This window comes from Cricetulus griseus, chromosome 3 (assembly GCF_003668045.3).
Source record: "Cricetulus griseus strain 17A/GY chromosome 3, alternate assembly CriGri-PICRH-1.0, whole genome shotgun sequence".
NCBI lineage: Eukaryota > Metazoa > Chordata > Mammalia > Rodentia > Cricetidae > Cricetulus > Cricetulus griseus.
This window is the reverse complement of record NC_048596.1, coordinates 202,607,714-202,621,393: the sequence shown is the minus strand read 5'-3', so window position 1 is coordinate 202,621,393 and position 13,680 is coordinate 202,607,714. Positions and strand designations below refer to the sequence as shown.

At 45.5% G+C, this 13,680-nt stretch overlaps 1 protein-coding gene across 2 annotated transcripts in view; it reads left to right on the top strand.

The window, feature by feature from the left end:
* Positions 1-13,680, top strand: part of Pcnx2 (pecanex 2) — a 159,118-nt gene that overhangs the window by 86,641 nt on the left and 58,797 nt on the right. For both annotated transcript variants that reach the window (XM_027404801.2, XM_035442761.1), the window contains exons 18-20: positions 1,116-1,208; positions 2,614-2,764; positions 12,156-12,297. In XM_027404801.2, the coding sequence (XP_027260602.1) occupies positions 1,116-1,208; positions 2,614-2,764; positions 12,156-12,297 (386 nt within the window). The remainder of the gene's footprint in view (positions 1-1,115; positions 1,209-2,613; positions 2,765-12,155; positions 12,298-13,680) is intronic.

The window sequence follows — 13,680 nt, the reverse complement described above, 5'->3', positions numbered from 1 at the left end:
GGCAGTGACATTCCCTAGGCAGGTTGTCTGGGTTGTACAAGAAAGCTAGCTAAGCAAATGCTTATAGCGAGCCAGCAAGCAATGTTTCTCCGTGGTTTTTGCTTCATGTTCCTGCTTCTGTTCCTCTTGACTTCCTTCAGTGGTAGATCGTGTGAGAGCAAATCTCCCTGGCCCAGGCTGCTTTTGCTTTTGGTCACAGCAACAGATGGAAACTAGGGCAGTGCATTATCACTTTGGTTCTTCCCACGATCAGTACTTGTCACCTTACAAGAGGAAGTTCAGGACAGGTGCATCAGGTACATAACATGCAATGGTGTAGGGTCATGGTCTTCCTGAACCACCCCATTGATGTAACCACTCCACACAGATGATCTTGCCCTCTACATATGGTCGGTGTCAGTACTCTCTTCAGTGTCCCCGCTATATCTGTCCAGCTCAACATGTTAACACAGGTATTGAGCTAGTGGCATGATAGGGAAGAAACAACACATTGTTTAAATTTAAAAGTCAAGAAAAGAGAGCCAGGTGGGGTGACACTCACCTGCAGTCCCATGCTGTGTGTGTGTTTAAGTAGCTGGAAAAGTGGTGGCCTTTTGTTTGTTTTTGTTTGTGTTTGAGTACGGATCAGATGGTTAAATAAAAATATACAATTAGTGTGGTCCAAAGTGTAAGAATTGTGTGCAAGGCTTCTGTTTGTTGTCCCTAGACTGTTGATGTGTTGACACCCAAGGCCAACAGGGACCTCATAGAGACTGTTAGCATCAGCCCTGCTTTGTGAGACCCTGTGATGTGGGGGGTGGGGCTATGGGCGGTCTATGAGGACTCTGGGCCCCATCTGAGTTTGTAGAAAGGGACATTAGACCTCTTATGTGTAGACACCTATGTTCTTTCCATGGATGCTAACCCACTAGCACCACACCTGCCTTGCTCTTCCTGAGAGGTCCACAGTGAAAGCCAATGAGCAAGCTAGTGAATGATGCCTCTGGGGTGCTTCTGAGGGATGTCTCTGACATATGGAAGAGCAATGTGTGGAGTGTTGGTGTCCTGCCACTGACAGTGAGGGCTGCCCAGGAAGCCACACAGAGCTGACCTCACAGCCAACCTTCTCTTTCCAGAAGGATGTCCTGCGGTCAGATCTTGTCATCTGCTCAGCAGCTGCTGTCCTCTCCTTTGCAGTCAGTGCCAGCACTGTCTTCCTGTCCTTACGGGTAGGTGTCCCCAAGGCTCTGTCCTCCCTTTCCCAGTGGAGGTCAGGTATGGAATGAGGGAGGGCACAGAGGGGCAGAAGAGGCAGGAGAAAGGGAAGAAGGCCAAGAGAGAAGGTTAAAGAGCACACACACACACACACACACACACACACACACACACACACACACACACACTAAGAACTATGTCCAGGTGGAGACTTGGGCCACCTCCCCTTGTGTCATCTCCTCTCCTGAGGGAGGTATTTTGTCTCTCAGAGTGACGAAGCAGCTTGTAATCAAGGACAGTTGTTGGTATGGTGGGCTGGGAACAGACAGCAGGCCCCCATCAGTAGAGAGAGAAGTGGCTGTATCTGGGATAAGACAGAAGTCACCATGACAGGACCATTTGGACATTTTTACTGAGAGCAAGCACAAGCAAGGGTCTCATGAGACTCTGCCTTACAGTTCTTACAGGATATTGCTGTATCTTCACAAACATAGGACACTCACAGCGTCACCTTCCTGGAGCATTCTATCAGCTATGTGCACTGTTCTCTAGTTCTTCTAGAAAAACTGGAGACGTGTTCCAGGGGGGTAGAATTCTCCCAGCCTCTTCCAGGGGTCACTTCCCCAGCATGTTCTTAGCAGCTCTCAGCATGTAGATCTTCCTATGAGAGGGGAAGGTATTGTGTGGTGGCACACACCGGTAGGATTTGCTGAAGGAGGCAGAGGCAGGAAGATCATAAGTTCGAGGCCAGCCTGGGCTACACGAAATTGATCCAGTCAAAAAGAGAAACAGAGTTCACACAAAGTTGATTCCAGCACTTGGGATCACATGCCTGCCTTTAATCCCAACACTAGGGAGGTGGTATTGCATGGGAATCAAGAAGTACAGGTTAAGAGAAGTTTATTCAGGGAGTATGCACTTACACAAAAGGCGGGTGACCGACACAGGTTCCAGCTCCAAGGATCCATCCAGACTGTTCTCTGTGATCTGACAGGAAGCAAGAGAGAGTGCTGGGGTCCGGGACCCCAGATCTAGTCGTGCCCTCCATCCTGTCCACATCTGTGACCACACCCAAACAGGCATGCTCAGTGTTACAGGTGTGGGCAGGGTTACAGCAAGAGGGCTGGGGATATGGCTCAGTCAGTAGAGTGCTTGCCTTGCACGCCTTGCCAACCAGCCTTGACTACTTAGTGAATTCTAGGCCAGTGAGAGACTGCTTCAGAAGACAAGGTGAATAGCACCTGACCAATGACATCCAAGCTTATCCTCTGACCTCCTCATGCATGCATGTAAATGTACATCTGCATGTATATAACACGTACACACCAAAAAACACGAGGAAAGAAAGGAGTTATAGTGGGTTTATGCATTATTCACAAGCATGTTTCCATTGACCCTTGACCTCCTTCTCCTTTGCAGCCTTTTCTCAGCATCGTGCTCTTTGCCCTGGCAGGCACAGTTGGGCTCATCACCCACCACCTGCTCCCTCAGCTCCGAAAGCACCACCCCTGGATGTGGGTTTCACACCCTGTGCTCAAGAGCAAGGAGTGCCAGCAACGGGAAGCAAGAGGTCAGTGTCCCAGTCTTATGAGAGATGATGATTTGGGGGACACCCTTCTTGTGGCCTGTGTGACAGCTTCGTGAGCATGCACCATGCCACAGTGTGGCATGCTTTGAGGGACATGGGGTTCACTACATGTTTGCCCGTAATAAAAACAAAGAAAGTCTGTGTGTTTCAGAATCTAGGTGTCACAAAATACAGTCCAGTCAGGTGGAATGAGAAAGGAAGTCTGTCAAATTAAATGTGTATTCTGTTAAAGTAGCCACTGCTTACTGATTTCACAGGAAAATTTACTTCTGTTGTTCATTCTGAGGAGAACATCACTTCACACTGGCTCAGTAACTATCAGGTTCTGGATTCCTGAGTTTCCATGAACTGGCTGTGTGTAGACAACAGCTGTGTCTACATGGGTTGACCTAGCAGTTCCCATGGGAGAAACAGTCTGGAGGAAGGTAGCTTCAGAGCTTCAGATAAGAAATACACTGCCTGGAAGCTGGGGGGGTATCTCTGTTGGTGGAATCCTTGCCAAGCAAGCAAGAAACTATAGGCTTAATCTCTAGCATGGAATAAATTGGGTGTGGTGGCATATGCCTGAAATCCCGCCATTTGAAGGTAGATGTAGGAGGATCAGACATTCAAGATCATCCTCAGCTATATAGTAAGTCTGAGGGATAGCCTGGGCAACATGACCCTTGCCTCTAAATAAAAATAAATTTTAAAAATGTATTCTTTTTTCTAGATAGGAGTTCTTGCTATTTCTTGGTGAGCCCCCCTTTCCTCTGCAAATTTCTTGCTCCATAGATGAACAGATGGAAAAGAGACTGGCTTGTCCTTATTTTCAGACATTTAAAATGAATTCCCAGTAAATTTTAAGCCATTGAAATTGCCTGGCACTGCTGGGCCTGTGCAGTCACTCAGCCCTTTCAGACACCAGGTAGGTAAAGGCATCAAAGGATTCAAGGAAGGTTCTAGATTTAGCAGCTTCAGCAGCCTAAGGTGCCAAGAGAAATAAGAAAAAGTAATGAAAAGAAGGATTGGAGAGGCAGTAAGGCACTGGTCCAGTATAGAAAGCCTATGGCAGGGGACAGCTTTTGGCGGGGACAAGAAGCTGCCTAGGTTGCAGGAAGTACAAGATGGAGAAGTGTGAGTAGTGAGAGAAGTAATGTGACCGAAACTTTTAGCTTCAGTGGAGAAATGAAGGATTGTAACTTGTGTTCTGGTCCCCACGGCTCCTTCCCAAAGGAGAGCCCAGCCAAAGGCTGTTTGTGTTCTTTAACCTTCTAGGCAATTTCGTGTGCCACTTGAATGCAGATTATTGCCATCATACAAAGACCTAACAAAAGGCAGCAGTCATTCCTTTTTAATAGTCTGTTTCATAGATGGGATGGCTTGGAGAGAATAGTCCTGTCCTGGTTTGCATAATAAACACCAGGACCAAAAGCAACTTGGGAAGAAAAGACTTTCTGGTCACACTCCATCACTGAAGGAAGTCAGGGTAGGAACTGAAGAGGAACCCACGGAGGAGTGCTGCTTTCTGGCTTGCCCAGCTTGCATTCTTCTAACATCCAGGACCACCTACCTAGGGATGGGCTGCCTTCCCACATCAATCGTCAGTCAAGCCCCACAGACTTGCCCATAGGCCAGTCTACTGGAGACAGTTCCTCAGTTGAGTTTCCCTCTTCTCAGGGTGTCAGGTTGACAACTGAAGCAACAATGACACTTGCAGGTAGATGGTGGATTGCTTATTTTCCTTCTTGCCCCAGCAGAAATCCCAAAGACATATACAGAAGGAAGCGTTTGTTTTGTTTTGCAGTTTGATGGAGCCATTCATCTTAGCTGGGAAGGTGTGAGCTTTGAGGCGGCTGGTCACACAGCATCCATGTCAGGAAGCAGAGAGAGATGTGTGCTGGTGCTTAGCTCACTTTCTCCTCTTTATTCCACCCCAGGTTCTAGGCCATGGAACAGTGCTATCCATAATTAAAGTAGGTTTTCTCACCTCTTAACCGAATCTAGACAATCCCTCAAGGCTGCACCCAGAGGCCTGTGTCCCAGGTGATTCTAGATCCTGTCAAGTCAACAATGATTATTAGTCTTCAGGGATGGATATTTAGATAAACTAGAAAATATGTGAGATCAAGTAATTGAATGTTGAATCTGGCACATGGATGCTATTCAGCAAATGTTGCTTGAGTGAGCAGATGAATTGTCCATTGCTCTGTGAATTCACAGAAGGAATGGAGGGTCCCTGTGGGCTGCTGTGTGCAGGGAAACCTCTGGAAGTGGAAGGCAAGTGGAAGGACTCACAGGAGAGCATGCTGGTTGTGAAATGTTTACGCTTTAATTTTTGGATGCATTAGAATAAATGAATAAGGATTATGTAAATTATTAAAACACATCAATTGAGGATCTCATTTAAATATCAATTTTTAAAAATGTACTATTAATGATTCAGTAACAAGTCCCAGACTTGTAGTTCCGCAATGAGATCTGTCTTGTGCTGTGGTGAAACTGGTCTCTGCTGCAAGACTGGCTGGCTTCTACATGTGACAGACGTGGCTCGGAGGGAAGCTGTCTTCTCATGTATCTTTCACTTATGTCAAAGTGACTGGGAGTGTTAGAAATCAAATAGAACAAGCTGTAATGAAAAGCAGCAGCTGCCTGTCAGCTAGGCCCCTCCCATCTCTGATTCCTCCTTTCCAAGAAAAATTACTTCCTCTTGGATAGCCTGTTGATTTACCGTAATTCTTCTAAACAAAACTACCATATTTGTTCTGTGCCTTGGCATATCTGATTTGCTTATCTATCATCTTACGAAAGAGACATTTCACTCCCCTAGTCTGGCAGGCCTCTCTACTTGGCTGGGACACTTATCTCCCTGTGTCAGGCGCCAGAGAGCTGAGTGGCTGAGGTGACAGCAGTAAGCTGTCACTGTGGGGATGAAAGGTGTGGGACCCAGTTCTCTCCACTCTAAGGAGAGAGGGCCAGGGAAACTCAACCTAGGGAGGAAAGGTTTTAGGGGGTTCATGGTACCAGGGCTTTCATCAGTCCTCCAAGGTAGGGAGGATACATCAGAGCAGTTCAGTTCATAGTGGCAGGAGCATGGCGGGGGCGGGGGAGGCGGGGGAGGCAGCTGTTCATATCATAGACAACCAGGACAAAGACAGCAAAGCTGGAACCAGGGGTCAGACAGCACCCTCTAAAGCCCACTCCTAGGCTTCTACTGATCCATTTCTCCCAGCAAGGCCCCGCCTCCTGAAGACTCCAAACTGTCCTCAAACAGTGACACCAATTAGGGACCAAGCATTCAAACATGAACTTGTGAGGGGCATTTCAAATGCAAATAGTAAGAACATGAGTTTGTTATCACTGGGCTGTGGACAGACATTTTAAAAGGACAGCTTTGAATCAAGTGGATTCTAGATGCAGTAAAGATTTAAAGAGCTATCAAAATGAAGAAAGATAGCAAAGAAGGGAGGGACAGAAAGCAAGGGAGAGAGAGGGAAAGAAGGAAGGGGGAGGGACAGAGGAAGAAAGGAAAAAGAAAAAAATAACACTATCTTAGAGTTCTGTTGCTGCAACGAAACACCATAACTGAAAGCAGTTTAGGGAGGAAGGGGTACATTTTGCTTGTATTTTCATATCACAGTTCATTATCAAAGGTACTCAGAGCAGGAACCTGGAGGCAGAGGCCATGGAGGGGTGCTGCTTACTGACTTGTTCCCCATGGCTTGCTCATCTTGCTTTCTTATATCACCAGGACCACCAGGCCAGGAGTGGCACCACCCATAGTAGGCTGGGCCCTCCCCCATCAGCCACTAATTGAGAAAATGCCCTGCAGGTCTGCCTACAGCCGGGTCTTTTGCAGACATTTTCTCAATTAAGGTTCTCATTATGTATCTAGTTGACATAAAAACCTGCCAGCACAGTGCCCCATAAAATGGTACCGGATGAGTTTTGTTACACTGGTTGAAGGAGAAAAACAAAAAGGAATTCCTAAGCGTGGCCCTAAAATGAAGAGCCACCAAAGGATATTTTTCATTCCTCAAAAACTGTGAACCTAGGGCTGGAGAGATAGTTCAGTAGTTTAAGAGTGCATACTGCTCTTGCAGAGGACCTGAATTTGGTTGCTCTCACCTATGGCAGTTGGTTCACAACTGCTTATAGTTCCAGCTCCAGGGGATCTGATATCTTTTTCTGGCCTCTGAGTGTGCGTGCACTCACATGCACACATCCACACATATAGAGTCACATATTTAAAAATAATAAATCTTAAAAAAAACAATGAATTTAAAACCATCACTCCTGCCTATTGCTCTTACTGTCTTTTGCTTGTTTGAAAGTTTGCCATGGTGTGAAATTTGATTGTATTTATTAGCTCAGTCAAAAATATAAAGTGCCCAGCATATGCCAAAAATGGTGAAAAGTGCAAGGAAGGAGTCAAACCAGGAGAGGAAGCAGGGCGCTCCAACCAGGATTCCATCCTGACCCCACCTGGCAGATGGTCCCACTGAAGGGACCCCCTACAAACCTAGATCTACTAGGTTGCCTCTTTAGTCACCTTAGCCAGTCAGTGAACTGGCGATGTGTCCTCCCTATTGCTGGGTGACCATCACAGAAGAAGACAAAATGCCATGTGGTACCATTATAGCTGTCCTTGATCAAGAGAGGAGCAGATTCCTAATTCAGATCTGAGGGGGAGGAAATGGATCACTGAGGAAGAAACATTAAACAGGCCTGAAGAGAATGCGGGTTGACCTCTGAGTGGGGGAAGAGGTCTCCAGGCATGGGGTGAGATGCCAGCAGCCCTGAACTAATGAGGTTACAGAGAAAGGAAAGGTCATGAACTTGAGATTGATTGTCCCAAGCAGAGTCCAAGAGCCCCAAGCAGCCCTGTGTTGTGTTGTGCTCTGTGTTAGAAGTGCAGCCTGTGTATAGAGAATTGACATGGATGGCCTGTGTCACTGGGAAGGATTTTACAGTTTCAGACCAGAAGGAAGAAGAGAGAGAGCGAGGAATAGCTGTAGGTAACAGATTGTCCACACCAAGGTGCTAACTCCCTAATTATGTCCATGCCACTCAGTAGGGTTTGTCTGTCTTAGATATCACAGAGGTGACCCCCTCAGTGCCCCAATCCTTTTAGCTTCTGTCCCAATTCTGATTTGAATAGATTGGTTTCCTACAGCTTGAAAGCATCCTGAGGGTTCCTGATTAATTTTTAATTATTGGTAAGACCATCATAGTCCCATAAGCACCTAAATAAAACACAACCTGAAAACCCTTTAAGAAAATTTAAAGCCTTGAACTGCAATGAGCCGTCTATAAACTTGTAAATGGCATCATTATTTTGCATTTTGTCGCTCGGGGGGCCTCATATTCCAAGGGAAAGAGAAAGAACAATTCTCTGGTAATGTGTTTTTATGGTCTCTTTGCATATTGAGGACGTTCCGGAGAGGCAGTTTTAAAATATGATCACACAGCATTTCTTTTTAACTGTACTGTGTATGACTATGGAGACAGTTTGGGGACTGAAGACACACGTTTATCATGTTACTGCATTCGTAAGGTTTGCTTTTTATTAGCTTTCCCTGGTTGCCTCACAAGAAAGGATTTTGTTAAAATATCAGAATTCTGGACTTGGGCTTTTGTTTAAATGTCCTTCCTTCTATATTATCAGTCACTGTTCAATGTGCCCTTCTGCCCCTAACTATAAACATTCATTGTGAGATCCTTGGGCCCAAAGCTCAAAGCTTCTCATTAGAGTACATTACTTAGGTTGGTAGGATTCTGAGACAGGCAAGAATTAAAATGAAATTAATTTTCTATCAGTAGCTGAGTAAACAGACCCTGACCTCGCAGCTTGGGAGCTGGGGGATCTTAGATCCACTTTCACTCTAGTGTTCCATAATGTTGAAATGTTTTCCCTACCATCCAGCCTGCACCCTGCTCCTGCTGGTGTGTGCCACAAGGTGCTTCTGCTTCCTCTTCTCTGAGCTTCCTCATTGGGAGATTCAGGATCTGTTAGTGGGCAGGTATCACTGGTCAGCCACTGTCAAGTTCATGTCCCTTGTAGTAGTACTCTAGTGGCAAAGAGAGCTGAATTGAATAAGTCAGCCTGGGTTCTCCCTCAGTCTCAGTCAGTGTCCCTCAGTCCCCCACCCCCCACCCCGTTTTTGTGCGTACATCTAAGCTTCTATAGAATAATTGTAAACATTTTGCATAAACACAGTTGTCAGTGAAACTTCATGGCTCAGACCTTTAATCTCAGCACTCCAGAGGTAGAGGCAGATTAATCTCTGTGAGTTCAAGGTTAGCCTGATCTACATAGTGACTTCTGGGCCAGCCAGGGCTACAAGTAAGACCCTGTCTCAAAAACAAAATACCAACTCTCACCTCAAGGAGAAGAGATCTTATTCTGGACCCTGGTCCAAGAACACAGACTTAATTTACAATTCCATATTCTGATGTGGTAACATTTTCAGGAAGATTTTACAGTAAAAACAAAGGAAGTTGTAAATGAAGGCACTTTAAAAATATATTGATGGGAACATCAGGTATCAGGTTACAGTGAGGTGGACAATCTCAGCTATTGGTCTCAGCAGCTGTCTGTTGATGTTCTTAGCCTTTGGGTTGGTGAGTACAGGGTTCCATTTGTAAGCTCCTTTTGTGTGTGCCATTTGTGTAGGTGTCTGCATGCTCACGGGTGTGAGCACTCATGGACATGAGTGCATGTGGAGGCCCAAGGTTGACACCTGGTGTCTTTCTTGGCCATTTTCCTTTTTATTATTGAGGCAGGCTCTCTCAGTTGAACCTAAGGCTTACTGAGCAGTTAGACCAACTAGCCAGCTTGGCCTGGGATCCTGTCTCTACCTCCTTTGGCTGGCTGCCTTGACTGTCTGGCTTCTTATGTTGGTTCGAGGATGCAAACTTCAGTTTTCACACTTGCACATCACGTGCTTTTCCGACTGAACCACGAGAAGGGATTTTACCCGATAGTTATCAGGATGCTGGGTCAAACCACGTAACTCAAGATGATTTGGCTTTGGACATGAGACATTCCAGCTCTCCACAATCCTGAAAGTTTTAAACTGTCTATTATTCAGTCAGCGTAATATGGGATGTTTAGCAGGGCACAGCTCTTTTTCTGTAAACTTGAGACCACAGGATGAATGGTTTTGGGTTTGATTCTTAGGTTAGGTTGTTTTTGTTTTCCTGCGTAAGTGAGACATAGACCTCCTTCCCAGCTGTCACTGTGCAGCTTCTTCCTGGTGACAGCGTTAGCATGTCTTAAGGATCCAGGGACCAGCTATCCACATTCTTGACTATGTGGCCTGGCCATGTGGGGTATGTGCTTCATAAAACACCCCCTTGCAGAGTCAGGTAATAGGAAGACCTCTCTGTGACCAAATGCCTAGCAAAACCTCTTTCTTTCTTTTTTTTTTTTTTTTGGCTAGGGGCAATTCAATTAGGCTCATGGTTTCAGAGGGTTTTAGTTCACTATGGTGGGGAGAATGGGACGGTTGGAGCAGCTCGGATGTTCTGTGGGTACAGGAGCTAGCCTCAGGGTCATGACATCATTACAGCTCAAGGCATATAAAAGAGCTCTGGCCAACCTGGAAGCTGGGTTAGAAGGCCCAACCCACAGTGACCACTTCTGCTTAGCTCCCCCAAGCCAAAAGGTTCTATATCCCACATGCCAAAAGGTTCTTTGTCCTCCAACAATGGCACTACCAGCTGTGGACCAAATGTGCAAACACATGAGCCTGTGGGGTCATTTCATATCCAAACCATAATGTTAATGCCTGAGTCTCCCGGAAGCTTTAATATAACAAACACATGACTCAGAGTGGTAGTAGGACTGTGATTTCACAGTTATACATAGACACATGCATAGACTCATGGACAGACACATGGATACCACAGAAACACAGCCACATAATCAGACACATAAAAACACACAGACATATACTAACATAGACAGAGATACACACAGACACAAACACAAAAATAAACACACACAAACATGCACATAGATACACAGACAGGTAGACAGATACAGAGACACAGACAAGCAGATGCATTCACACATGGCTTAGATGGTTGCTGGCTCACTGAACGAGTCATCTCACTCTTACATATTTGGCAAGTCACAGGAGGTGAGTTTGGAACCAATGGCTTGTAATGTTTTCATTGAAATTTGTTGCTTTCTGTTTCTTGAATGAGTAACTGAAGCCCATGAACATCCTGCCTTTCTTATCATGTTCTGCAGTAAAGTCCTGTTGCCATGATGGGAAGATTCCCACCTTCTCTGCTCCTCATTTCAAATCACTCTGTCAAGTCACTCTTGTTGCCACACACTGGAAAATATCATTTTCTAAAAGCAAACATGACAAGCTTTTGAAAATCTGCCATGTACACCCCTCCCCCAACCAGATGGTTCCCTGCTCTCCCCAGCCTTGGCACCCATCATTTCCTCTGACGCACTGTGGGTGACATAGCTTGGATGTCTGTCCCTTTACTTTTAAGGTTGTCATGTTTCTCTGAATTGATGGCAAATGTTGATAGAACTCTAACGTATTTTCTGAAACAGGCTCAATGAATTGCTTTTGATATGATGGCCTCAATCTGACATTGTTGATTTCTTATAAATGGAGAAATCAGGAAAAAATAATTTTGTGCAAAGAGAAAACCAAACAACTGATCTTTCAAGGAATAAAACCAGGGAAGGGGAGGAAAGGAAATTGAAGGGAGGGGATGGAACGGGAAGTGAGGGAGGGAAAAGAAGGGAGGGGAGGAGACATTCCTACCTCTGTTTCCACCATCCTTTATGAACTTGATTCTCTGACTTCTCTGTTTTAGTGGAGTCTGACATACCTTTTGTTTATCTTTGTTATTCTTTACCTTCCCCAGATAAAGATAATTGTCCTTATCTAATTAAAAACAAAGAGAGGTTTGGCACCCTGGCATGGACAATCTGTAGGTAACAGAAATTAATTGCCCCCATGTAGACATGCAACCCCATCCATTATCTCTTCACCTGTCTCACAGCCATCTGTGAAGGGCTTCCAGGCTGACGACTGTGGAGAGAAAAGATTTAGTGACTGAGGAAGTAAAATACAGAGAAAACAAACAGAAAAGGAAGGACGGTGACTTGATGACCTATGACTGCCTTTCATTGTCCATAAATTATTTCCAGATAAGTCAGTTGTCTTGAAAACACAGGTGCTAACCTGTGTGTTATCACCTGTGGCCTGGGCAGAATCCAAGTGGAGAGCAGCAGCCCATAAGGAGACCTGGCACACTGTGCCTGGATCCAGGAGCCCACCACAGCCCTGCTGAAAGGGGAGAGCACTTGCTGTTTGCCTGTAAGGGAGTCACAGGGTGGATTTTGTATTTCTTTCAGATATTGCTCATTTGATGTGGTTTGAGAGACTCTATGTGTGGCTTCAGTGTTTTGAAAAGTATCTCTTGTACCCGGCCATCGTCCTGAACGCCCTCACTCTTGATGCCTTCTCCATAAGCAACTACAGGAGACTCGGGACCCAGTAAGTGGAGGGCAGTTTATTCTCATAATAATTTGGACTACATTATCAGAACCAAGTGTGCTTTCTCTAAACAGACTACAAAGGCCAATGTATACTAGCCTCATGAAAGGAACCAGGGCAGTTTTGCACTCAAATCACTTTAGAGTAGACGGTTGCTGTGCAGTGACAGGGACGCACACAAAGTTTGATCCACCCACAATGGTGCCAAGGATAAACATGGGGGGTGTGTGAACATCTCCCTGCAGAAGTGCCGTTGATGACGCTCCTCAGGTGACAGGAGCTCAGCATGAGTCGGAAATCCCGGAGTCTTCACCACTGTGCTTCAAGCTTTGCAAATTGCTTCAGATCATTTTTGTTTAGCAAATATCTTGCATTGGGGAGGGGGAAAGAGACCCTGTCACCACTTCCTGCATTTATCAAGAGGTACCTCATCAAGGTATCCCTGTTCTTGCAAAGCATGAGCCCTGTAAGATCAAATCATTACTTTCATAGACAAAAATTAATTCTGAATTTACAAATGGAAATGCACTTGGTAATTTGCAGACCTGTCATTCTGACAGAGGTGAGAGGCACTGGCCAAATATATTGTCATGGTGGGAGGACATGCAGAAAAGCAGTGTCCTAGAAGAAAGGTTTCTCGTGGGTCTGCCTTGAGCAGCTGCTCAGCCGATGCCATGACAAAGGAAATTTGGGGAGTTGACTTTTAAAGGGGACCAGAAAGCCTGTGGTCACTAGAACAACAAACGTATGAGGAACACTGAAGGTAAGATGTAGGAATAAAAATGGCTTTATTAAAACTCCACATTTCCCTCTGTGTTTGGGGCATAATGTCGGCTCTTGCCACACCACTGTTTCAGTTGAACTGTTGTCTTGACAAGGCACACATGGAGCAGACCTTAGCTGGGGCAGCACACTGTTTTGTAACTATCTACATGTTTTCCATGGCATGCTTTCACATGGCATCCATGGCCTCAGATACACCCTGAAGGTGCTCTGTGACTGCTGAGAACAAGGACTCGTGACCAGTTTTTGATGGGCAGTACCCTACATCTTTCTGTTGCTGTGATAAAAGACTCTGACCAAAGTCAGCTAAAGGCTTACACTTCCAGTTTTATCACTGAGGGAAGTTGGGGCAGGAACTGAAGGAGGAGTTTTATTTACCACTCTTGTTGGTGGCATGAACCTGGAAGAGCGGGGCCTAAACTCTAAAGTGGACTAAAGTGTCATGCAATAGTCAACTTTATTTAGCGTATCAGGCAAAACTCTGAGGGTTAAGAAGCGTCACCCGAGTAAAGTGTACAATCATAAGGACAAGCCTCACATGGCAAAACACATTTTTTCATAGTCATGAAAACACATTCTAAGAACAATCCTGTGTTTTTG